The 27,495-nt window shown below is 31.4% G+C and overlaps 1 protein-coding gene across 2 annotated transcripts; it reads left to right on the top strand.

Moving 5' to 3' along the window:
• Nucleotides 1-485: 485 nt before the first annotated feature.
• LOC134680905 (pre-rRNA 2'-O-ribose RNA methyltransferase FTSJ3-like) lies at nt 486-27,016 on the top strand. 2 transcript variants are annotated; one of them, XM_063540199.1, is made up of 18 exons: nt 486-631; nt 2,689-2,841; nt 3,484-3,563; nt 4,213-4,312; nt 4,734-5,046; nt 7,315-7,423; nt 10,893-10,993; nt 12,044-12,112; nt 13,078-13,188; nt 14,013-14,148; nt 15,921-16,135; nt 16,559-16,658; nt 17,929-18,310; nt 19,138-19,237; nt 19,797-19,881; nt 21,136-21,228; nt 21,857-21,951; nt 26,792-27,016. In XM_063540199.1, the coding sequence occupies exons 1-18, from the start codon at nt 565-567 to the stop codon at nt 26,997-26,999; spliced, it is 2,517 nt and encodes an 838-aa protein (XP_063396269.1). In that variant the 5' UTR covers nt 486-564; the 3' UTR covers nt 27,000-27,016. The 2 variants fall into 2 exon arrangements, with proteins under 2 accessions (XP_063396269.1, XP_063396268.1); XM_063540198.1 differs by having other exon boundaries at nt 19,135-19,237.
• The last annotated feature ends 479 nt before the right edge of the window (nt 27,017-27,495 follow it).

Genomic DNA, 27,495 nt, shown 5'->3' with positions numbered 1-27,495 from the left:
GTGTGTTATTTGTTTTGAGATTTTTTGTTTGCTTATTCAAGGAACACATGCACCTCAAGTTTCCTTCTTTCGTAATTCCCTCCTGTTTACTGAGGAGCAATCGAATGAGACCGAATAATCATAACAGTATCTTTACACAATAAATCCTCTGAAAAATGTGAATGATCAGTATCCTCCACCATAATATTTTCTGGCAGTGTATACACAACAATTTGTGAGTTTATATATAAGCAGATGTCTCTAAAAGAAAATACATATTACAACATATTTAATTAAAGTATGTGCAAGGCTTTGTATAAAAAGGTGATTAGATTTGTTTGACATGTTTGACCCCATGTTTGACTTCTGTGTTCTCTTATGCTTGGTCTTATGTCCATATGCGGCGAATCCAAAGAAAAGTTTATCTTACTAACTTATTTTCCGAAAAAAGTCGTTGTCTGTTCCGTCATTTAGTTTTGTATTTAGAAACTTTTATTTATTTACAGGAAGTGACGTAGCACACATAAAAATCGGAAACCACGTTTTTCAATGTAAACAGATTCAGTTCCTCAAATATCATTTAATATGGGCAAGAAAAGTAAAACGGGAAAATCCAGAAAAGACAAATTTTACAAACTAGCTAAGGAAACAGGTAATCATCATTTTTAATATATAGTTTTCACTATAATATATGGGATTTGATATTTTTCAATGATCAACCCCCACCACTCATAAAAAAAACACTACACTTTTGAGTCTTCTCTCAAATTTACTCGATTACATTGAAGCTCATGAAAGCAAATTCTCGCTTTGGTAGAGTTAGGCAATTAGAATTTAGAGAGGTCGTGTAGTTTTATTGTTTGTGGTGTCTTTAAATTATTGTGATTCAAAATCAACTGCATCTGTCTATATACTGTTTTTTTAGATTACATCTAAAATACTAATTCTGGCTTTTATTGTACATGAAATAGAGACACCTATTCGGTATTGCAGGCCGCTTGAATCTTTAAACTGTCATGACTAGTGTAAACAATACTGTCTTCAATTTATAAAAAGATGTGGTATATGATTACCAATATGGGACAACTCTCCACAAGAAACAAGACAGTGATATTGTTGGCTTTTTTCAAAACTACCTCTACCCTTTTTTATTGGGAAAATATGCGTCATTTTTATCAAATTGGGAAATTTATGATAAACTATGAAATTGACTGGAACTTCAATTTGCAGATCCTGTTTGCAGAGGTAAACCCTCATTTGTAATAAGACCCCTTATTGTCAGTGATGATACATAAAAAGACCCTCAAATCTGCACAAATAGTCATTTTAGGCATGAAAAATGTTTAAATGAGTGTTCTTCGGTTTGTTTTCATGCACAATTACCACTAAGACTGCACTGCTTGGGAAAAAAAATTGTCTCTTTGGGAATAATTTTTAGCCATTTTTTTTTCAAATTGGGATTTTTCTCCAGGGGAAAAAGCCTTTATTCGGCAGTAATTTAAGGCAAACAATATCACTGCAAGATGACACAGAAATTAACAGATACAGGTCACAACGTTGGTTTTAATCTGGAAACAGTATATCTGACTGTATTAATTTACATTTAAGACTCAGATTGATATCTGTTCCCCAATGGGATCTCCAAATCTTACCCTCAATTTTTGGATTTACCATAATTGATGAAAAATATTGTTAATAGAGTGGGGTGCTCATTTTCGACATATCTTTCCATGTTTTCTTCAGTTTATGTTCACGTCTTTATGTTTTTGAAGTATACTGATATTTCTATATGAAGATAGCTTCAAATGCAAATTATTCTTGGCTTGAAATCGTGTTTGTTTTGAGAAAAATCATCTGAAACGTGTGATTTAAGGGTGTTTGAAATTTCCTGATTTTTTGTCAAAGGGGGCACATATTCGCCCTTTTTTGCATATCTATTTAAAACCAAAACACTGCAGCTTTAAACAATATTTAATATTTATCAAATAAATTTCATTAAAGATGAATAGCAGACATTTGAAAGGTGTAAAAAACTGAAATTTTTGGCAATAAGTCAAGAAAATAACTAAGAAATACTTCTTTGAATTTTTTTGTTCATTCAGGAAATTGGCTGAAAATTGTTATCCGTTTTTCGGTCCTTTGCGACTAGTGCCAAAATTTTGTTTCATTTTCAAATATAACCATATTTGTTTTAAAAATACAATTTACCGGCATATTTCTTCCATTTCAACCATCCTAACCATCCTTTGAAGTTTTTACACCTCAAAATCATAAAACGGCGAAATTGTGTCCACGGCGAATATGAGCGCCCCACTCTATATTCATTAAATGTGAAAAAAGCAATCAAGGTTGTGTATTTAGTTTCTGCACAGTTTCAAGAATTCCCAAATGCCTACACAAAATTAAAAATGATTATGATTTATTTAACAAATAACAAACGTATGTCAATGTACGTTAGAAAAAATCTACTATAAATTTATAAAATTTAAGGAATTAAAAATAACAACACAGGAAAGTACAAAAGTACAATGTATCTGTAATAATACATGCAAGATATTTTCTCTAAAAACCTATAGAGTTATATCCCTGACTGAACAGACTGATGTTAGGCATGTTTTGTTGTACCTGTCCATCAAGGATGACACTACCAGTCTGGAATCCATGGCATTGTATTACAAATTGTGAAATTTAGTTTTGTATTTACTTTAGGCTACAGAGCTAGATCAGCCTTCAAACTTATCCAGCTGAACAGAAAATATGAGTTCTTACAGAAGTCGAGAGTAGTGATTGATCTATGTGCTGCTCCTGGAGGGTGGTTACAAGTCTGTTCTGAGAATACTCCAGTATCCAGTCTTATTCTTGGTAGGTTTATATACATTTGTAGTTTGCTGTCACAGCCTTGAGAAATGTACATACCAAATTTGCTACATACATGTAGATATAAAATAACACACTTTTGTGAGATCAACATGAGGCAAGCTTTCAGATGATATAATTGGCCAAAAAGTATACTTAATTGTCATAAAATAGAATTTCCTTTACAAGATAAGTTTCAAATGTAAGTAGTATTCAGTAGTATATTTTCAACTGGAATAAAAAGTAACTTGATTTTATGTCATGTATGTGTAACAATCAAACACAGCCAAATGACAGAGATAATAGACATCAAAATTGAAGTTATAAAATTATCAGAATAAAGAAATGAATCTACAAACAAGAAGTGTCTTGCTAAAATATTTTTGAAACGATCAGAAAAAAAATATAGCGCACAGTATGGCATATAACTTTTGTTTGGACATGCAAATTCACAACTTTTATAACATGTATAAAATGTTCGTCCTTGGTCCTACCCCAAAGCAGAATACCATCATGTATTGGAAACTTTGGCTGTAGCCTTAATAATCCAAATGTTTACTCTATGTTTGAAATATAATAGAATAAATAACATTTATGTACATGTATACATGCTATAGATATCTGAAATGATTTTATTTTTGCCAACAGGTGTAGATTTGGTTTCTATAAGACCTATACCCAACGTAACAACATTTCAGGAAGATATCACTACAGACAAATGTAGACAGGTTAGTAAGAAAACATACAGCTATTTCTTGTTAGAAAATAACATCCTTTGTCCATCAAACTAAATGTTTGAATTTTGCCTACAGTTTAAAAAAATTAATGTACTAGGGCTATAAGCTAAATAGAAATAAGAAGATATGGTATAATTACCAGTGAAACAACTCTTCACAACACCAAATCACATAGAAATTAACAACTATTTGTTACCGTATAGCCTTCAACAATGAGCAAAATCATACCGCACAGTCAGCTATTAAAGGCCCTGAAGTTACACAATGAAACAATTCAAACCAGAATACTAACGCCCAAATTTATGCACCAAATAATAAATAAAAACCAAATATGTTCTTTTGTTCAACCACTAACTTGAAGTTTTTGAAAATCATCAACTAGCACTGTGTAGACCTTAAACATATTTAGATTAACCAACTAAAACAACTTTATAGAAAATTTGCCTCTCTTTATATGTTGTACTTATTGTAACTACATGAGTGATACTTATTTCTTTAAAAAACTGTACATAAAGCCTACATTTTTTTGTAATATAGATTAAGACACATACTGTCACATAAGATAATATAATAGTGACATATTTTTGTTTTATTTTCATAAGATAATATAATAGTGACATATTTTTATTTTATTTTTCAGACATTGAAGAAGGAATTACATCAGTGGAAGGCTGATGTAGTTCTCAATGATGGAGCACCTAATGTTGGTAAAAATTGGTTGCATGATGCTTTCCAACAAGGTAAGATATTATATGCTTTCCAAGAAGGTATGGTACTGCAAGTTTATTACTTTTCATTTGATAACAATTTTGAAGATTTTTGTTGGTAAAGAAAATCTACCAATTTAAACATTCAACTAAGTACATATTTTCTATATGCTTGTATACAGACTTTTGCAAAACAAGAGAATCATTCCAGTTGAGGCTTGTAAGGTATAATAAAGATCAAACAGTGATAAGTTTCAGGGAAGGATGGTTTGAAAAAGTAGGATGTTATGACTTGTAGAGTTTCATATTCTGCTTCTTATGTTTCAAATGATTTTTATATTGCTTTAAATTAAAATCTTCCATACTATTTTGCCATCTTGATACATAGAGAAATGTTCAAATATACAAATGACTATTCCAGTAAACTGTATTTTCTTGTCTTGTATATTTTCAGTTCAGCTTGCTCTCCAAGCATTAAAACTAGCAACAGAGTTTTTAAAACCAGGTGGATGGTTTGTTACAAAAGTGTTCAGGTCCAAAGACTACAATGCACTTCTCTGGGTTATGCAACAGTTATTTAAACGTGTACATGCTACCAAACCACAAGCTTCACGTAATGAATCGGCTGAAATATTTGTGGTCTGTGAGAAATTCTTAGCACCAGATAAAATAGACCCAAAATTTGTGGACCCCAAGTATGTTTTCCAGGAGTTGGAAATGGAACCTAAACAGACCATTAGTTTGATCCATCCAGAGAAAAAGAAAAGGTTTGTCTATGCATTTTTAAGGATAATTTTGTTGGTACCAATTCCTTATTTTCAAATAAAGCTCTGTTTTGCGAAACCTTATTTTTTGTTGCTAGTCACCCCAGCCATAATTGCTGCTGATGATGTAATCACTGAAAAGATATCAAAGATATAGATGTTAATTGAAATTTTCATTATTTTGGAAATATATATATGTTGCACAGGCTTATTATATGCTTCAGACTTGTATTAATTTTCAGAATTTTGTTATGATGATAATTAAAACTTATGTATAAATAAAGTATCAACCCATATTGCATGCAAAGGTATATCTATTTTTAGCTCACCTGGCCCGAAGGGCCAAGTGAGCTTTTCCCATCACTTGGCGTCCGGCGTCGTCCGGCGATGTTAACTTTTACAAAAATCTTCTCCTCTGAAACTACTGGGCCAAATGAAACCAAACTTGGCCACAATCATCATTGGGGTATCTAGTTTAAAAAATGTGTGGCGTGACCCGCCAAACCAAACAAGATGGCCGCCATGGCTAAAAATAGAACATAGGGGTAAAATGCAGTTTTTGGCTTATAACTCAAAAACCAAAGCATTTAGAGCAAATCTGACATGGGATAAAAATGTTTATCAGGTCAAGATCTATCTGCCCTGAAATTTTCAGATGAATCGGTCAATCGGTTGTTGGGTTGCTGCCCCTGAATTGGTAATTTTGAGGAAATTTGGCTGTTTTTGGTTATTATCTTGAATATTATTATAGATAGAGATAAACTGGAAACAGCAATAATGTTCAGCAAAGTAAGATCTACAAATAAGTCAACATGACCGAAATGGTCAGGTGACCCGTTTAGGAGTTATTGCCCTTTATAGTAAATTTTTAACAATTTTTAGTAAATTAAAGTTATCTTTTACAAAAATCTTCTCCTCTGAAACTACTGGGCCAAATTAAACCAAACTTGGCCACAATCATCTTTGGGGTATCTTGTTTAAAAAATGTGTGGCGTGACCTGGTCAACCAACCAAGATGGCTGCCATGGCTAAAAATAGAACATAGGGGTAAAATGCTGTTTTTGGCTTATAACTCAAAAACCAAAGCATTTTGAGGAAATCTGACATGGGATAAAAATGTTTATCAGGTCAAGATCTATCTGCTCTGAAATTTTCAGATGAATCAGTCAACCTGTTGTTGGGTTGCTGCCCCTGAATTGGTAATTTTGAGGAAATTTTGCTGTTTTTGGTTATTATCTTGAATATTATTATAGATAGAGATAAACTGTAAACATCAATAATGTTCAGCAAAGTTAGATTTACAAATAAGTCAACATGACCGAAATGGTCAGTTGACCCCTTTAGGAGTTATTCCCCTTTATAGTCAATTTTTAACCATTTTTTCATAAATCTAAGTAATCTTTTACAAAATCTCCACTGAAACTAATAGGCCACAATCATTTTTTGGGGTATCTAGTTTGAAAAATGTGTCTGATGACCTGGCCATTTAACCAAGATGGCCGCCACGGCTAAAAATAGAACATAGGGGTAAAATGCAGTTTTTGGCTTATAACTATGAAACCAAAGCATTTAGAGCAAATCTGACATGAAATTAAATTGTTAATCAAGTCAATATCTATCTGCCCTGAATTTTTCAGATGAATTGGACAACTGGTTGTTGGGTTGCTGCCCTCCAATTGGTAATTTTTAAAGAAATTTTGCCGTTTTTATTTATCTTGAATACTATTATAGATAGCGATAAACTGTAAACAGCAAAAATGTTCAGCAAAGTAAGATCTACAAATAAGTCAAATGACCTAAATGGTCAATTGACCCCTTAAGGAGTTGTTGCCCTTTATAGTCATTTTTTATCAATTTTCATTAATTTGGTAAATTTATGTAAATTTTTACCAAATATAGTTCTCTGTTACTAATGGGCAAAGTTCATTATAAATATAATTGTAAGAAGCAGAATCATTCAGTAAAGTAAGAACTTCAAACACATCACCATCACCAAAATACAATTTTGTCATGAATCCATTTGTGTCCTTTGTTTAATATGCACATAGACCAAGGTGAGCGACACAGGCTCTTTAGAGCCTCTAGTTCATGATTCCAACGAATGAGGAATCTGACCAAACAATTTTTATCATTTCACAGCGAAAATGGCAAAATTTTTGTAAATCTTTTGCAAATTAAGGCTTTTAGAATGTATTTCTCAGTGGATATCATAGTCTTGCTTCTATTTAATCATATGGTTGTATATATAATTATATAAATTCTATATTTCAGACAACGAGATGGTTATGCTGAAGGAGACTACACACTCTTCCACACATTAAATGCTTCAGAATTTATACAGAGTGAGAATTATTTAGAACTATTGGCTGCGGCTAATCAGGTTTGTTATACAATTAGCATTACAGCCAATTTCCTAATGCTTGTGGAGTAAAACTTTGGCTGGCCTGTTTGCGTTGTTTGTATAAACGTAAGCTGAATCATTGTATTTAAGTTTGACATCTGCAAGCAATATAGACAGGCATTATGAAGCAAGTATATATTATATTTAAATGTAATTGGAGATTGTTCCAATATAATTGTACAATATAATCAGTTCGATAAGCTAAATAGAAATACTAAACGTAACTTTCAATTAAAGGAGCAGGATAATTTGTCTAAACTGTTTCAAAGTAATAACACTCGGGACTTTTGGAAATACATTGGTAATATTGGTATTGCGAATGAACGTCGCCAAAACATTCCATTCAAAGTAAAAACAGATGAAGGCTTTAGTAGTGATGTTGATGTTGTCCTGGACAAATGGAAAACAGATTATGAAAAACTATTTAATTCTGGTGATAATGGCAATTTTGATAACAATCATTTAGACTGGGTAAAGGGAAATAATCATGTTTTCCCGACTAGGAACTGTGACACTTTGAACTGCCCTGTTACAAAACAAGATGTCATTGACGCTGTAAATAGGACTAAATTGAATAAAGCAGTCGGTTTTGATTATATTCCTGCGGAAAGTTTACGCAATAGCATATGTATAGACCTGTTATTTAAACTTATTTCATTCTGCTTTCAAAATGGTAAAGTGCCTGATTTATGGTTAAATGGAATTATTAATCCTATTCCAAAAAATGATAGTGGTTGTAAATTCGATCCTATGTCATATAGAGGTATAACTATTTTATCTATCCCATGTAAAATTTTTGCTGACATTTTAAATAAGCGTTTGAATAAATGGCTTAATGAAAATGAAATTTTATGTGATGAACAGAACGGTTTTCGAAAAGGTAGAAACTGTACAGATCATGTTTATGTATTAGATAATATTGTTAAAAGTAGAAAAAATGCAAAAAAGGATACATTTGTATGTTTTGTTGACGCAAAGAAAGCATTTGATACCGTTGATAGAGACTGTCTAATTTTTAAATTGAAAAAAGTTGGTATTAGCGGTATATTTTTAAATTGTATTACTTCTTTATACAGTAATGTTAATTGTGCAGTCAGAGTAAATAACTTTATGACATCCTTTTTTCCTGTTGCTCTTGGTGTAAAACAAGGCTGTGTTTTATCGCCGACTTTATTTTCTATCTATGTAAATGATTTAGTCTCAGATATTAGAGAAGCAAATTGTGGTATTCAAATAGATGACATTATGGTCTCTATGTTATTATATGCTGATGATATTGCATTGATTGCACCTGATGCAGAGAAACTGCAAAAGCAGTTGGACATTTTAAATAAGTGGTGTGAAAAGTGGAGATTAACTCTGAATAAAAACAAAACCAAAATTGTTCATTTTAGAAATAAATCTGTACTAAGAAGTAATTCTCAGTTCAAATGTGGCGAACTTTGTCTTGAATATGCAGCTTGTTATAAATATCTTGGTGTACTTTTGAATGAATTTTCAGATAATTCTATAATTGCCAAAGAATTGTATAAATCAGCTAATAGAGCTCTTGGTGTTATTAAAGCCAAATTTTGTAAAACTGGTGGTATGAATTTTGATGTATTTACTAAATTATATGACACTTTGGTCAAACCCATTTTTACATATGCTTCCGGTGTATGGGGCATTAATATACATAATTGTATAAATAATTTGCAAAACAATGCTTGTAAATTTTTCTTAGGCTTAAGCAAAAGAAGCAGCAACTTAGCTGCTAGAGGTGATATGGGTTTTTTATCAGGCGATGCACTACTGAAAGTTGAAGTTTTTAAACTTTGGAATCGTCTAAAATGTGACAATACTAGTAATATATGTAAAAAGGTTCATACCTGGGCGATTAGAAGAAAATCGTCATGGGATTATAGAGTTTTACAGTTAGCTCGTAAATATAGATTGATTATAAATGTAGAAGATGAAATTAATATGAGTAATGTATGGGACTCTATACAAGTTTTTGAAAAAGAATATTGGCACCATGAAGTATGGAATGATAAAAATAATGTCAATGGTAATAAATTAAGATTTTATAGATTGTTTAAAACTTGTATTGGTACGGAGCCTTATGTAAAGGTAGTTAATAATAGATGCCACCGACGTATTTTATCACTATTCAGAGCTGGTTCGTTACAACTTAAAGTTGAAACAGGTCGATATGCTAGACCACCAGAACCTCTACAAGACCGTTTATGTATTTTTTGTGATAGTAGCCAAATTGAAGATGAAAAACACTTTCTTTTTAATTGTTGTTTTTACTCTGATATCAGACATGAATTATATGCCAAAGCCTGTCTTTTAAATGTTGATTTTGAGAATTTATGTGATGTTGAAAAACTTCGTTATCTTATGTGTAATGAGAATATGGTTCCTCTTTTAGCTAGTTCCCTTTATCATATGTTTTATCGACGAAAACATGTCATCTAGAAATTATATATGTTTTGTTATTTTTAATTTTTAATTTTTTTTAAATTACGAAATACATTTTAAATGTATCAAAGCTGTCCTTTTATGTATGTATTAGATGTTTGTTTTAATGATAGTGTCTCATAAGTCGTTTTCGGCTGGCACTTTTACATAAATGTTGGGTTCTTATGACTTTATGTGTATATATATATATATTGATATTGTAATGGATGGTGACACTTTAATAAAATAAATCTTATCTTATCTTATCTTATCTTTATACAAACAAAGCAAGCAAGCTAATCAAAGTTTTCCTTTTCATGCGTTATGAAATAAGCTGTAGCAAAAATTTAATAAACATCATTAGGGCTTGATAAACTGTGATATTAATTGCAATATTCTACTAGAAAGGTGAACTAATAATATATTTGCATATTCTTTATATTCAGATACATATATAAGATCATTCAATTTCATACCAATTAGGCCATATGTTCTTGTTTATCTTCATGTGATAAATAAGTGCCTGAATTATAAAACAAAGGTTTCCCAGAATTATCTGAATAATTTGAATGTTGTTTTCTTATCATCCAGTGGAAATTATTGGATGCATTTATTGTACATGTTCTTTCTGTTAATGTATAGGGATGCAAATTACAAATAACAATTTTGAAGTGCTGCTATTTTGTTCTCAATGTAGAGGGGGGATAGGACCTTTATCCGGACTCCCGGATCAGGTGTTTTTAAGCTTGGGATTTCAGGATCTGGGAATTCTTTTTTTCAAATTTCGGGACTTCAAGATTTCATGTTTTTAAGCCCAGGATTTCGGGATCAGGTGTTTTTTTAGCCTGGGATTTCGGGATCAGGACCCCTCCTACCCCCTCTCAATGTTGTAAATAGCTAAAATTAAATATTTTTTAAGTGGGAAGCATATTAAGACTTTTGGTCCTCTTTAAACAAATGACATGTTTCAGTGATTTTAAGATTTACTGACTTTTTTTAATATTAGGTCATTCTTGATGAAGATAGAATAGCAACCCATCCTGCATCCACAGAAGAGTTGAAACACTGTTTAGGAGATATAAAAGTCTTGGGCAAGAAAGAATTACGGTAATTGTTTAATTGTTTATATTGACCTCAGTGAAAAAGTTATTTCCCAATAAAAACAATTTTACATTTTATAGAAATGTTGTAATTTTACAACACTGACATTATTTACAACAATACAAGATGATTTTGTCAAGACAACTTTTATTGGGTTGCATCAAAACATAGTGAAAACGCATTTAAAAAATATTGAGAACACATTGAAAAAATATAGTTCCATGTCAATTGTTAATATATAACATGGAATCAGAACTAGAGCTTTAGTAGGGACTTGACAGAATATGACATTATAATTAAATTGCATGTATTTTTTTGCCCCATTTATTGGCATTATGTTTTCTGGTCTGTGGTCCCTCTGTCTGTTCATTCGTCCGTCCATTTGTCCCACTTCAGGTTAAAGTTTTTGGTCAAGGTAGTTTTTGATGAAGTTGAAGTTCAATCAACTTTAAACTTAGTACATATGTTCCTTATGATATAATTTTTTCTAATTGTAATGCTAAATTAGAGATTTTCTCCCATTTTCACGGTCCATTGAACATAGAAATTGATAGTGCGGATGGGGCATCCATGTACTATGGACACATTCTTGTTCATTATAATACAGTATTTTGAATGGCTAGAAGCAATCTCGTGCCATTCCGAAATTCATCTTCATTTCAAAAGGGAATGTAACATTCATGATGGCATGAGCTTCCACAAATAAGTGTACAGGTAAATAAAATAAAATCTTGATAGAAATTTTTTTTTATGATCCTAGCAAAATAATGTAATTTTAGGTATTGAATGCTTCTTCAAGTAATTTTATAGAGGTGTAAAAGCGTTGACTGTACACACATTTTAGAATTAGCACTTCTGAACTTCATACCAAAAGTACTTCAGTCAAAGCTGTTACACCCCAACAAATTTACAAAAAGAAGCATTCAATTCTTAAATTAAAGTGTGAAAATTTATGTTTTTATATCATAGTCGCACTAAAAATTTTAATGAAATTTGAAATGTTAACAAATAATTAAATGACTAAAATTTTCAATATTTATTGTCTTTACTTTGTAGGAGTATAATTAACTGGAGGAAAAGACTGAAAAAGGATTTCAACAAAGAAGATAAAGAGGACGAACCTGAGTAAGTACTTTGTATATTATTATGACTAGAATAAATTGAATAGAATAAACACATTTCATTTTAAAACCAACATTATTCCCAGATTGTTATGTAAGTTACACAGTGTGCAGTTGTCCTAATATGAGAATTTATCACTCAATAAAATTCATATCAAGTGAGGGGTGAGGCTATAAATTCATCTAGATGTATTAACCAAATATATTTTATCTATAACTGTGAAAAATATTAGGACTATAAAGCAACTCAACTGGGGTTTTTGGAAAGATTAGAACTTGTTCTAAATCTTTACTTAGGCACCACCCTCCCTAACAACAGGACAGTTTAGCTACTGTTACTAAATGTATTCACACTAAAATATAGTTCCCTATAGTTCTCATGTATGTGCACATACATGTGTAATACACAAATAAACTGAAAAAACTGGGTATATTATTGGAGCAGTTCATTCAAGAATGTATGTCATTAATGTGTGTTGTTGTGCAGGCTTTTTTAAAAACATTTTGATTAGGTAAGTGGGTATTGATTCAACTAGTATGATTGACAACTGTTATTATCACTAAACAATCAGAGACAAGGTGGACTTTTAATTACAATGCACCACCTCCTAAACTGCCAATCAAATTGACCACATGACCTATCTTTTATTAGTTCAATGGTGTAAGGGAGATCATTCTAATTGACATGATAAAAAATTGTACTGAAACTTATTATGACGATATCAGCCAATCAACATGATCAAATTGCAAGAAATTACTCTTAATTAGGATAATAGTTTTTATCATCCCTGAAAATGATTATTGAAATGCATATAGTGATCTCTTTGTAAATTATCTGTTCAATTTGAAATTAACAGTTTCATAGACTTTGCAATGTACATTGTATGGAGTCAAGGCCTGAAGTATCATTTTGTCATCTTTGCTAACATTGCATGTTTTTTTACACCATAATTATTTTCAATAAATCAGAAAAGAAGAAGAAGAAAAAGAAGAGAAGGCAGAAGATTCCGAGGAAGATGAGGCAGAGTTGTTGAAGAAAATAGCAGTGGCTGAGGAAGAAGAGAAAAAAGCTTTAAAAAGGTCAGTTATGACTTTAATCTTTGAGAAGGCATTAAATCATTTTAAGGAACTGATAAACATACATTCAAACTGCTATAATTGTCACCTCTATTAAAGATATCAGTTCACCCTTTTCTTTACAAGATTTTGTGATAGATATATACTTTGAATCCATTTCAATTCAATGTTACCTCCCTTGAAAGTTTTTATACCTCAGCTTTATAAAATGTGGGGTTTACTGTTTTACCTCTGTCTGTACATCATCCCTCAGTCTGTCAGTCCCTCCCATGAATATTTTTCACCGCATCTTTCACCAGAACTACATATAAAGGATTTCTTCAATTTGGTTTCAGGGTTTATATATAGGTCAGCTATACCTTGTGATTTGTTTTCAATTTTAACAACTTCCTGGGCGGGTGGGGTTCTTGTCAGTGAGCAGTGGCTTGTAACTCACTGTTTCATTTGTTTTTTTATTGTCTGGATGGTGCATTTTTAATACAGATTTGACTGTTAGTGTAACATGGTAAGTTCAAGTAACTTTTTGATTCCTTTAAAGTTTTTAATATGTTTAAATATTCTTTTTATTTGTATACAGATCTTATGGTTATGTCAAACAAGCAGTAAATATTTGTGAATATAACAATGATACTTATGTAAGGTCCAGTAATTCAAAATCAGGAGCAGTGACTTTTTTTCAAGCACTCAACACCCTCTGAATTAAAATGGCTTTCAATATTGAAAAAAAGATTTATAATTGAGGAATCTGCTATTCAGGTCTGTACTTTTAAAAAGTGAATAAAACTTTTGAATTGTAATAAAACAATGCACATTTATTTTCATTATAGGAAAATAAAGAAGATTAGAAGGGAGAAAGCCAAGTTACGACGAAAGATTGACCTGAAGATGATAATACCTGGCGATAGACACGACTTTGTAGATGATATTGGAATGTTTAGTTTACAGAAAATTAAGAATAAAACAGTATGTATATTGGAAAAGTATTTACAGCTTCTTTTTGATGTACAATAATAAATTTACTGCCCTTGGATGAAGGTGTTAGGGTAGGTTAACACATGAGGGGGGAAATTATCACAAATTAAGACAAAGTGGCTGGTGATAATTTTTTCAGTGAGTTTGTTCATCACCCTAACAACTTTCGTCCAACGGAAGTATGCGTTTTGAGCTCACCTGGCCCACAGGGCCAAGTGAGCTTATCTCACCACTTGTCGTCTTTTAGAGAACCACTGAATGGAATAAAGCCAAACATTGCATGAATGTTCCTTATAAGGTGTTGACCAAGTGTTGTTACTTTGTAGCCAATCCATCATCCAAGATGGTGACTGGCAGGGAACTTAGTTTAACATAGGACCCTTTGGGAAATACATACAAATGACTTCTTTTAGAGTACCACTGAATTGTATGAAACCAAACATTGCATAAATGTTCCCTATGAGGTGCTGACCAAGTGTTGTTACTTTGTAGCCGATCCATCATCCAAGATGGCCGTCAGCAGGGGACTTAGTTTAACATAGGACCCTATGGGAAATGCATACAAATTACTTCTTTTAGAGAACCACTGAATGGAATAAAACCAAACATAGCATGAATGTTCCTTATAAGGTGCTGACCAAGTGTTGTTACTTTGTATCTGATTCATCATCCAAGATGGCAGCCAGCAGGGGACTTAGTTTAACATAGGACCCTATGGGAAATGCATACAAATGACTTCTTTTAGAGAACCAGTGAATGGAATGAAACCAAACATAGCATGAATGTTTCTTATAAGGTGCTGACCAAGTGTTGTTACTTTGTAGCTGATTCATCATCCAAGATGACTGCCAGAGGGGGACTTAGTTTAACATAGGACCCTATGGGAAATGCATACAAATGACTTCTTTTAGAGAACAACTGAATTGAATGAAAGCAATCTTAGCATAAATTTTCCTTTCTTAATGGTGTGCTGGCCAAGTGTTGTTACTTTGTAGCCAAATTTTATCTTTTTATATGATTTAAAAAACCCAAGTAGAATCAGGTGAGCGATACAGGCTCTTGAGCCTCTATTTATTATAGTGAATGCTTCTTGACGTTAGGCACTATTTTATTAAAAGGACAGGTGTTTAAAAAATACATTCATAAATTAAGAATCTCGACTGTAGTGGGTGTTAATTGTTCAATATCAGCAAACTTTAGCTTCAGCCTGGTGTTAATATTAGACATTAACACGTTTTGCTAATATTATCACACATTGCCATAAGTGGGCAGAGCTTAACGAAAGGTAAGTGAGAATTAATGAATGCCACATTTTCAATGAAATTAATGATTTAATATCAAAAAATTGCATTAAGTGTAATAAGCATGTGTGTAACATTGAGCCATACCAATAATTCCCTGATTTTTGTTGCCACTCCAACTAAAAACCATGTGACTTTGGAAAACCATGTCATTCTATCTTTTAAGAAACATATTTCTTGATGAATCTAAAATTTTATAAATGATTTTCTTACATGTCTTACGAAACCAAAAATGGAAAAAAAAGAAGAATTAAGGAAATTACAAAAAGAATATTAGTTGTAATTCCATGGATGTATATTGATAAAATAAATTATTGTCAGCTAGTCTTGTTATTAAAATAATTTTAAGGAATCTAAATAAACTGGTTTTCATCAAGAAAAAGTTAAGAAAGTGAATTTTTAAGACACATATCTCTAGAATAAGATATTTTCACACATCAATACCAATTCTATTATTAATAGCAATTGGATAATGTTGAAGAGGGTGATACAATGATTGCTGATGAGTATGCTGCAGAACAAGATGTAGAAGAAGATGATGATCTTAATGCTCAACAGAGAAAACTGACATTTGATCGTGAGGACAAGGAGCACCTAGATTCTGACCTTTACTCGTCAGGAGATGAGGGAGAGGAGGAGCCAGAGTTTGAGGAAATGGATGATGAGGAAATCGAAGGGTATGTTTACAAAATATAAATCGGCAGAAATAAAATCATGCATTGGCTTAAGTCTGTCATTGTCTGTAAATTGTTTTGTAGAATGGAAGGAATATATCAATCGCTCTATATAATGTTTATAGAAATTTAAAGATCACACTTAGTATGAACAAAATATACTTGTGATATAAAAAAAACTTTTACAACTCAATCTTCCTATTTAAAAAGATAGTTGACTTTCTTTTAAATGGAGAATATGCATCAAGCAGGGTTGTCTTAAATCTTCCAAATTTATTGTTCAGTAAAAAAAGAGTTTCTTGGTAAAAAAGTAAAATCATAATAATACTCTACTCTGAGGAAAATTCATAATGGAAAGTTGGTAATTTATCTTTCTGTAACATGTACCTGTCAAAAATATATATATTATTCTGACTGTCATTGTAGTGATCTGGAAGCAGAAGATAATGATGAGAATCCATTACTGGTCAAGATGGAAGATAGAGATCAAAGGACGGAGAAAAAATTAAATAATTGGTTCAGTAAGGTATGTGAAGTATTTGAAGTACAGTATTTAGAATAAAGTTTATATAATTGGGAGATAGATTTTCAATTTAGTTTTATTAGAGCGAGTGAGTGGTAATCCTCTCTTGGTGAATGGTCAGTATCAGTAACTTGAATATCAAAGATTAAAGTGATCTTCCCTCTTATGGTCAAGCATAAAAAGTTATTTGATGCAAATTTGCAAACATCTACAAAAAAGAGCAATATACACAAAGATTGTTTAGTTAAGGGCATACGATACAGTTACAGGGAAGGTAATGACGTTGCTAACGTAATTTGTTATTTTCACGACGTCAAACTGTGACATATCGTGAAAAGATGCATTTTTCGACTGATTTTTATCATTCAAACTGATTTAATTTGAAAACGAGTTCATGGACCCCTATTTTTCAAAACGGCATTTTGTTTCATTTTGCAGGAAGATTATGTGACCCAAATTTTATAAAACTGTAAGGATTTTTTTTAATTAAACATGCAGTAAAAAATGACGTTTTTTCCTCAATTCATGAACATTTGATCAATACGAGTTATTTCTGAATAAAAAATTGTATATTTTTTTATGATATTTATAAAATACAGAAATTACCGATTATTTAACAGAAAACAATTTGTGTTTATCTTTTATAACAAAAAAGTTATGTCTTTCTTTTGAAAACGAAATAACGGCCACAAATCTGAATTTTGAGCAAATATACAAAATTTCGACCTCATTTTACTCAAAAAGTAGCACTTGAAGATATATTTTTTATAACATATTTCATTAAATCAGGTAGAAAATAGCCTAAATGCAAATTTTCATGAACTTGTAAATACAGGATCAAAACTGTATCGTATGCCCTTAAGGGAAAATGGCAACTATTAAAAAAAACAGAATATTGGGCTATATATATTAGAGTTGCTGTGGCAAAGGAATATGTTGTTGCTAGCTTTTATCATGTTTTTGCACATATTCCTTTAAAGTAGCATGACTTCATTTTACTGTATAAATTGAATTGTTAAGATTCCATAAAAATGCACTTGCTATGAAAATACCTGAATGTATGATAGCAGCTCAATAGTTAATTTGCCATTCCAGAATCTAAACCATTCTGGGTAAAATTTTCAACTAGAGCCCAAAGCTATTGTGATTGGTTAACTACTTATTAAACAATTGACATTCAGTCAATGGTGTAATGTCATTTTCATTTGGTAAATACAAGGGATAAAATAAGATTTAAAAAATTGCTAATTGATATTTTTGTTATTATTTGTAGGATATATTTGCTGATCTAGTTGATGATGATCATGAAGACATTGAATTAAAAACAATGGCAACTGAATATGTTAAAAAAGGTGGAAAAATTCTTGACCAGAAACCAAGTGTAAAAATTGCTGAAACTGCAGACAAAAAATTAAGTGATACATTGACTAATGGCAAACATCCAATTGATTCAAAATCTAAAAAACAGTTAGAAGATTCAGATGATAGTGGTTTGTCAGATGACAGTGATACTGAAAGTGAAAGTAGTAGTGATAGCAATGCTAGTGACAGTGATTACGATACTTCAGAACTTTATAGAAAGGAAAAGGAAAGTAGAAAAAAAGAAAAAGCACAGACAAAAAAGGATGGTTTTGAAACGGTACCAGTAGATTCAGGTAAACTTATAATGTGTTGTATTTTCTCAGTTTAGGATTTCTCTTAGGTGTATGAGCTATTTGTTTGTTTGTTGTCAGCAGCACACCAGTACCACGATTTACCGAGAAATTTAAGAAAAAACGTGATATCCCCAAAACAAACTGATATATCCCGAGAAAAGTTTTTGTATGGTGTTATGCTACTTTTTATAGTGTTATACTACTTTTAACAATATTAAAGAATATTAATTAAAGATATTATTTGTTTTTGTCGAGCCTTCCAGCGAGACATAGCGATCCTACATTCCGTCGTTACCAGCAGTGTCCACAAATATTCCCCTTGTGATTAAAGTTTTTGAAACTTTAATAACTTTCTTAAACTATAGTGGATTTCTACCAAACTTGGAGAGAAACTTGTTTATGATCATAAGATAGTATCCAGAAGTAAATTTTATAAAAAATGAAATACCTATAACACCATTAAAAATCTTTTTCTCAGGATATATCAGTTTGTTTTGGGGATATTACGTTTTTCTTGTATTTCTCGGGAAATCCTGGTACCCCCAGCACACATGTCTGTTTATATATTTACATTTTGAATGATCAAATGAAAAAAAACATTGCTTGTCTCATAATTGTTTTCACCGAATGCTAGTTGGTTGACAGTAAATGATGTTCTCAAGATTTAATGTTTTGTTTATGTAAAGAATGTGTTTTTTTACACATTGTACAGTAACACAAGATAATTTCACAAGACATTTCTCTTACAATTATGCATGCATGCTTTAAGTTAGGCTTTTATACAAAATATTGAATAAAGAATATTGTATAATTTATTATTGTAGCAGCCAATATCCCAAAGTTAAATGCTGTAGGATTAGCTATTGGAGCTGCCATGGTAACATCACGGAAGAGGAAACGTGATATTGTTGATGATGGATATCATAGGTAGGACCTTACACCAATCTTTTTATACTTTGAGAAAGTAGAAAATCCCTCTTTAGAATATAGTTGTGACGTTCCTTATGCTGATTCAACTTTTTCTCTTTGTTTTATTTATATACTGCATTACTTTTAGCTGTTAACCCCAAGTTCACAGTAATGAATTTGTATTTTATGGATGAATCCAGGTCAACATTCGTAGATGACGTCATTAAAAATAAGTTCTTATTGTGATGTTATAATATAAGCATTGTGACAAAGGAAATGTTTGGGAAAATTCAAAAGATATCTTTATTGAGACACAGAATTGAGACAAATATGCTCTAAATAATTAGGAATCATGGTAATTAAATGTTTGATAAATGATTAGCTGATTTAAATTCAGCGTTTCACAATATATGATTCATCATGTTCATTCAATGTACCTTTTTTGGTTGCTTGTTGGATGCTTAACATCTGTTGACAAATATTAGAAGTTCAGGATGAGCTTTAAACAAAAGTTCAATCTATTCATGCTTATGAAAAACAAATGTGTACCACTACTATATAGTTTTATATATTGCAGGTATATGTATGATGATGAATTTCTGCCAGAATGGTTCGTTGCGGATGAATCAAAGCATACTAGAAGAGATTTACCCGTCACAAAGGTAAGTTATTTACTCTTTTTAATCCCTCAATATATATGTATGTTCATATGTATATATTCTAGCAAGTTTAGTTTTGTGAAATAACATTATTGTAAAAAAAAAGTTTAGGCGTGATGAAATGATCCGTGGTATTTCCTTTGTATGATCCATTTGTGTTGTTGTCATGTCACAAAATTCAGACACCTTATTCAAAAGCAAATGGAAGAGCACTTTTATTGAATGTCTTAAAATCACACAGGTCTTTAACTAAGTCCAAAAGCATACAACTCATTGCCTGTTTAAAATGTCATTATTGCTATTTTTATGCCCCATTTATTAGACCCCATTTATGGGCATTATGTTTTCTGTTCTGTTTGTCCTTCTGTTTGGCTGTCTGTCCCACTTCAGGTTAAAGTTTTTGGTCGAGGTAGTTTTTGGAAGTCCAATTAACTTGAAACATAGTACACATGTTCCCTATGATATGTTCTTTTTAACTCTTATGCCAAATTAGAGATTTTACCCCTTTTTCATGGTCCTAGAAAATATAGAAAATAATCGTGCAGATGGGCATCCGTGTACTAGGGACACATTCTTGTTTTAGTTGAATTATTTGCAAGGTGTTGATAACTATTCACCTATGTATTGGAGAATATTTATATACTACAAATGGCAAAGAAATCTAAAAAATTCTGTCATATACCTCCTGACAATTTCGCACATACAAAGATTTAAAACATTTGTGTCGTTTATTCAGTCTGGCATGACATAAGTGATTGGTCCAGTTTAACATTTAGCTTCATTTAAATTGAAGATATAGCTGCATAAGTACTGTAAATTCAGAAATTATTGTGAGGTTTTTATTATTCCGAAAAATACGACAGAGTTGTAAACGCAATAATTTAAACTCGAATTTTGAAATATTTTATATGAATTAAACAGGATTTTTCTCAAAATCTAAAATGACAAAATCTCAATAATAAATGCACACAATAATTTCCGAATTTACAGTATATAGTTTCAGGATGAAGTCAGGAGTATAAAATTATAACTAGATATAGGAAGATGTGGTATGAGTGCCAATGAAACAACTCTATCCAAGTCACAATTTATAAAAGTAAACCATTATAGGTCAAGGTATGGTCTTCAATACAAAGCCTAGGCTCACTCCCAACGGCAAGCTGTAAAGGGCCCCAAAAGCTATGTGTTTTTGTATATATAATTTTAGGATAAAGTTCAATAGTGTAAAAAAATAACTTAATGTATATATAATTTCAGGATGAAGTTCAGGAGTATAAAATGAAGATGAAAGATATAGATGCTCGTCCTATCAAGAAAGTAGCAGAAGCCAAGGCTAGGAAAAAACAAAGGGTGAGTAGATGTTTTGTCAATCATTCTTTTCTATTTACGTGGATTAGCATGCTTTGTCCATCATTCTTTTTTATTTACGTGGATTAGCATGCTTTGTCCATCATTCTTTTCTATTTACGTGGATTAGCATGCTTTATCCATCATTCTTTTATATTTACGTGGATTAGCATGCTTTGTCCATCATTCTTTTATATTTACGTGGATTAGCATGCTTTGTCCATCATTCTTTTACATTTACGTGGATTAGCATGCTTTGTCCATCATTCTTTTCTATTTGCATGGATTAGAATAATTCCATATAAGGTTAAACCTTCACATCTTTCGACCCTTTTATCTTCAAGGAAAGGAAAAGAGTAAAACATTGTAGAACTTAAAATAGCTGATCTAGCCTGATTACCATATTGCTCTATGCTAGAGTACTTTAAACCTTTAAACTTTTATATATAAAACGCAAACTTTTCAAAGTCTAATTTTAATTGACTTGTATTGAGTTTCAGTATTATAATTTTACTGTATAAAGGTCATGGTTCTCTAAGGGACTACCTCCACTTATAAAAACTGACCGTCATGATAAAGCCAAAATTTGAAATTTCAATTCTCCATATAAAATGTTGTTTGTTGATTGTAGGAAGGTAAAAGGTTAGACAGAGCCAGGAAGAGGGCTGAAGCCGTCTCTGATACAGTAGATATTAATGAGAGGGATAAAATGCAGCAGATTAAACAGTAAGTTTATTATATAGTGATAATATCTAGGGCTGTTATTGGCATGAGTGGGTTCATGGTCTAGTGGTTAAGGCTGATGGCTACATTGCTGAAGATTCAGTCATCAAATGATGATTTTTAACCAACCACACACAACCCTGATACCAAGACAGAAGTTAAAACAAGAAAACGAATGGGTACTTTGTAGGACTTCTGTTGGTGAAAGTTTTCCATTCATTGACCTGGTGATCAATCTGCTGATACAATGTATATGTATCTCTCTGGTTTGACTGTTCCTGCTGATCAGCCAAGTGATTCTGTCCGAGCACTACAACTTACTCTGGACACCATAATAACAGACTACCTGGTGTCCTAGCACTCCCTTGTGTTATGGTGGGGATTGTCCTTGTCCATTGGTATACATTATAAAATATGTTAGTGGCACATCTCCCTTAAACCTGATAGGGAGTGAGATTCTGCAGTACCCTAGCAGCACTGGAGGGGTGAACTGTAAACAAAGGGATCTACGTGCATACATATTGCCTAATGTCATTACATGTTAACTCAAGGGTTTTCATTGTTTATATATTTGGTTTTAGCTCACATGCTAATTCCATCACTTGGTGTATGTTTTTGTTGAAGACTTATCACAAAAAAATGAATTTTCTCTGAACCACTAGGCCAATTTGAACCAACAGTGGCTTGGATCATAATATTATAAGGTGATCTTTTACCTTATATTGTTTTTAATTTTTACTGCTTCTAACACACCAGCATAACTGCCATTTCTGATAGTGAAACAAATATGTCAAATGCAAGAAATGTCTCATATTTTAATACCCCACCTAAGATAGTAGAGGGACATTATGCTTTCTGGTTTGTGCTTATGTTCGTTCGTCATTCTCCCGCTTCAGGTAAAAAATTTGATCAAGGTAGTTTTTGATGAAGTGGAAGTCTGAACAACTTGAAACTTAGTACACATGTTCTCTGTGATATGATCTTTCTATTTTTTAAGCCAAAAAAGAGTTTTATACCAATTTCACAGTCCATTGAACATAGAAAATGATAGTGGGAGTGGAGCATCTGTGTACTTATGAACATATTCTTGTTTAAAATATAATAGATAGCAAGCATTATGGGGCATTGGTTTGGTATTTTTTTTTTTACTTTATAAAAATTACATGTCTACAGTGGCTATAATGCATGAAATATTTGATGAAGCATGGGAAAAGTGGAAACCGTATCTTGCACAGTTTAAAACTACAAAGTTTTATGCAAAACAGACTGCCAATTAAAGTACTAAATGATATGCATTAATCTGATTTGATATTAAGTTCCATAATGCAAAATAATGTGTCAACTACCTATAAGGTGAACCTTCAGCCCCGCTGATGGAGAGGGGACTTTATGTTTTCTCTTGTCCATCGCCACTCTCTAGCTTCAGTTTGTCCCAACCAAATGGTATAAAACTTATACAAAATCTCCTCCTGAAACTCTTGGGCCAAATTCAAACAAACTTGGACACAATCATCATTGGGTATCTAGTTTAAAAAATGTGTCAGTTGACCCATCTTGCTAACCAAGATGGCTGACATAGCTAAAAATAGAACATGGGTGAAATGCAAGGTTGTCTATTTTAAAAAAAACTGTTGTAAATGAAGAAAATCTGACTATAGCAAAAATGTTCAGAATGTGAGTTCTACCTATTGTTCATCAAAACTTCTTATAGTACTTATTACCCATTTTCATATTTTGCCTATCATTTTGAAAACTAAGATAGAGAGAAATTTCAAGTTGCAAAAATTATCCATACACAAATTCTACAAATGTGACTAATGGTCAAAATTGTCAATCTCTCCTTAGTATTATTATAAACTTAAATAAGCAAAATTAATCAGCAAGAAAGATCTACAATTAAGACAATTCCTAATTGGAGTTATTTCATTATATTATTTGCCTATATAGTTAGCAGACTGTCAGTCATTTATATAGGAGTAATTGCCCTTACAGCTGTTATCCTAATGCTAGCAAGTTCAATGTTTGGTTTGCTTGCTTGTTTTGTTTGTATCAAAGTTTGATCAAGCATTTTAATTTAGATTGACATCTGCAAACAATTTAAGTAGATAAAGTTAAACCTGTATATAGGTAAATTTGATGAGAAACAACTAAACTATATAGACATGATAGAAAGAAACTAAACAGACTCTTAAAATGGTACCTAACTACAGGGAGATAACTCTGTAAAGTCAGATAAACATTTTAATTACCTTGTGTTGTAACAGGAATATTAAGCTTCTCAATGATCAAAAATGGTGTTTGTCAAACTACTATATAACCAGTGTAATTTTTCTGACAAAACTGTTGGTTAAATTTTTTTTTAATTTTCATATTTCTGTGTAAGGGTCAAAGTAAATACTCGTCAAAATTTGATGAAAATTAAACGAGCCAAATTTATTTTTGTGAAAGTGTTGGGTACCACCTTAAAATGATTAGTAATACAAGATCAACAAAATAGAGATTTTTGTCATGAATTCTATTTTTATCTACAATGTGGCAAAGTGTCCTTTATTAGATATGCATATAGACCAAGATGAGAAAAGAGTTGTCTTTAAGAGTATGAATCTCTATGAAATTGTACTACATGATTCCATACCCTAAAAGGAAGTTTGGAATCAATTGTCAGGATTATGGCCCTACTTATGGTTTAGCAAAAAGTAGATAAAAAAAAAAACTTTTCTAATACGTTAAGAAATTGCTTATTTCTTGGCCAATTGAATGGTGTTTTTTTTGAAAGATGAAAATTTTTGTGGTTTTCAATTTTTTGTCACATTTTCTAATAAGTCCGCATTGAGGTTCAAAAGGTCCATAATTAGACATATTAGATTTGGTATGACTCTAGCAAAACAAAATTCCTGAAGTTCTTCAATATGCTGAATCTAACCATGTATTTACATCTTGGCTATTGGACTATAAAAGGTAAATGTTTAGATTAAATTCAAATACCACATTTATTCTGTGTCAGAAACCTTTGCTTTGTCAAATATTTAATCGCAGTCAAAATTCAGAGCTGTTTTGCACAATTTGTAGAAATAGATCCAAAGATAAAAAGAGATACATGTACATTAAATTCTGATTTTAGTAATTATATGTTAATATTTTAATAAATTTAGGATTCATTATTAGATATTTTGAAAAATAATTAAAGGAAAGTTTTATTAAAAATGTTTACCCCAAAACATTATTAGATGAGAAATGAATGTTTTGGAACATTTCTGTAGATTTGTTTGTTATTCTAAACAAGTAATCCTTTGAAAGCCATATCAGTTTGGTTTTTTTCTCGATGAACTAAATATAATTTGTTTTAGGCTATAAAATTGGATATGGTTGTATTATATGTACTAAAAAGGATTAAATAAATAAGAAAAAATATTGATTTTTAACAGATTTAAAAAATATATGCATTTTTAAACATCCTGGTTGATAAAAGATTCAAATAATGAGCAATAAATAAATATTCAATTTATTATTTATGAAAAACTGTAAATATGGTTTAAGAAGATAGATAACGTCAAGGAAAAGTTAAAAAAAAACATATTTCAAAGTTATGTTTTAGAAATACTCCATGCAAAATGAAGTATAAAAAGCATTTTAGGTAAGACAGTTAAGCACTATACACTTTGAGACAGCGGCAGCATAATGATAATAGACAATTGTTGATACCATATGTCAAACTATCAGAACTTGTCAAGTATTAGGAGATCAATGATAAAACAAATATGTTCTCAAGTTTCCTGACCGAAATTGAACGGCCACTTTAGTGTATCACTCTACATCATATTATTAACTATTTTCATTTTTACGTTACTTAATTATCCACTTATTGATCATCCAAGAGCCATTGTTGACGAAGACTATGGCAACTTTGGACTTTAGACCTTAGCTAATTGACAATCTTCATTGGATTATTGCCTAAGATATTGATGTTCTATAATTAATAAATGACCTAATCCTATACCAAATAATAATATCAGATTCCTAAATTGGTTAATGTGACGAAATTGATTATTGGTACATGTATTTAGAATGTAATTCATAAGAGATTGTAATTGCAATGAATTGAGGAGGGTTGTCTGAAGGCAAACAATATTTGCAGTTTTTACAATTTTATGCCCCACCTACGATAGTGCATTAGTTTCAGCTTAAAGTTTTTGTTCAAGGTAGTTTTTGATGAAGTTGAAGTCCAATCAACTTGAAACTTAGAACACATGTTCCCAATGATATGATCTTTCTAATTTTACTGCCAAATTAGAGTTTTGACCCCAATTTCACGGTCCACTAAACATAGAAAATGATAGTGCGAGTGGGGCATCCGTGTACTATGGACACATTCTTGTTATTTATATATTTTAGAAAACATGTGTAGTATTTTATAATCTAGATTTTGAATAAACATCTTGTAACTTGGTGAATGTCTTCATAAGACAACAATATGCAGTATAAGTTAACATATTAGATATACACAAGTGATACTTTGTCTTAAAGTGAAATTGATGTAGTGGTTAGCACTTCTATCTTCACACATTAGGCACAAGGTTGTATAATGATGTAAAAAATGGTTGTTAGTGTTCTCTTTTAGAGATGACTTAAAAATCAAGACTGTGTACATATAGATGATTTAAAGAGTTAAAATTAATAAGTCTTGGTTCTAAACTAAAACCGGAGCAAATTAAGAGACAAAACAGAACAACTAAAACACTGATCTGCAACAAAAACACCCCCAACATACTGACATAAAGTTAATAGAAACATACTATTTGTTACAGCTGCCACATACATGTAACATTAATTATTTTTATTGCAGAATCTACAAGAAAGCAGGCTTATTAACAACCAAAAAGAAAGAAATTAAATATGTGGTTGCTAAAAAAGGAATGGGTAAACGAGCAGCTCGTCCATCTGGCCATAAAGGCCCTTATAAAGTTGTAGATCCACGAATGAAATCAGATAATAAAAGACAGAAAGCACAAGATAGAAAGAAAGGAGGAGGAAAAGGAAGAAAGAAAAAATAAATATTTATATCATTATATTACTTTTCATTTTTCTTTATTGAATAACACACTTAAAATCATTAGATGCTGTCCATATTGGTTTTCTCTTTTAAAAATACTGTTTTGGGCTCTGGTTTTTTTCTTCAAATAAGTATCAGTAGATGTGGTTAAATTCACACGACCACAGTCACTACATTTCACGATGAAATATTCCACACTAGGTAATGATTGATAAAATTTATAGGTGATTTAAAAAGAACTCTCCTTGCCCAATGTAATAAGTTGAAGAAGAAAAAAGACATTTAGTTCTTCAATTATTAGGGTAAAGTTTTAAAAATATTTATCATTTGAATAAAACAGGACAAAAGAATCATAATTAATACATTCTGCAGACTTAATATAAAAATATGAAGATGTATGATTGGTAACATGAGTTATTAGCAGGGGTTGAAATTTGAGCTGGTCCGGTTGTTTGAGTACAGAAGATTTTGCATCAGACCAGTAGATTTTGTCAGCT

Source organism: Mytilus trossulus, chromosome 8, assembly GCF_036588685.1.
Source record: "Mytilus trossulus isolate FHL-02 chromosome 8, PNRI_Mtr1.1.1.hap1, whole genome shotgun sequence".
Taxonomy (NCBI): Eukaryota; Metazoa; Mollusca; class Bivalvia; order Mytilida; family Mytilidae; genus Mytilus; species Mytilus trossulus.
Note: the sequence above shows the minus strand (reverse complement) of the source record. Positions and strands in the feature narration are given on the sequence as shown.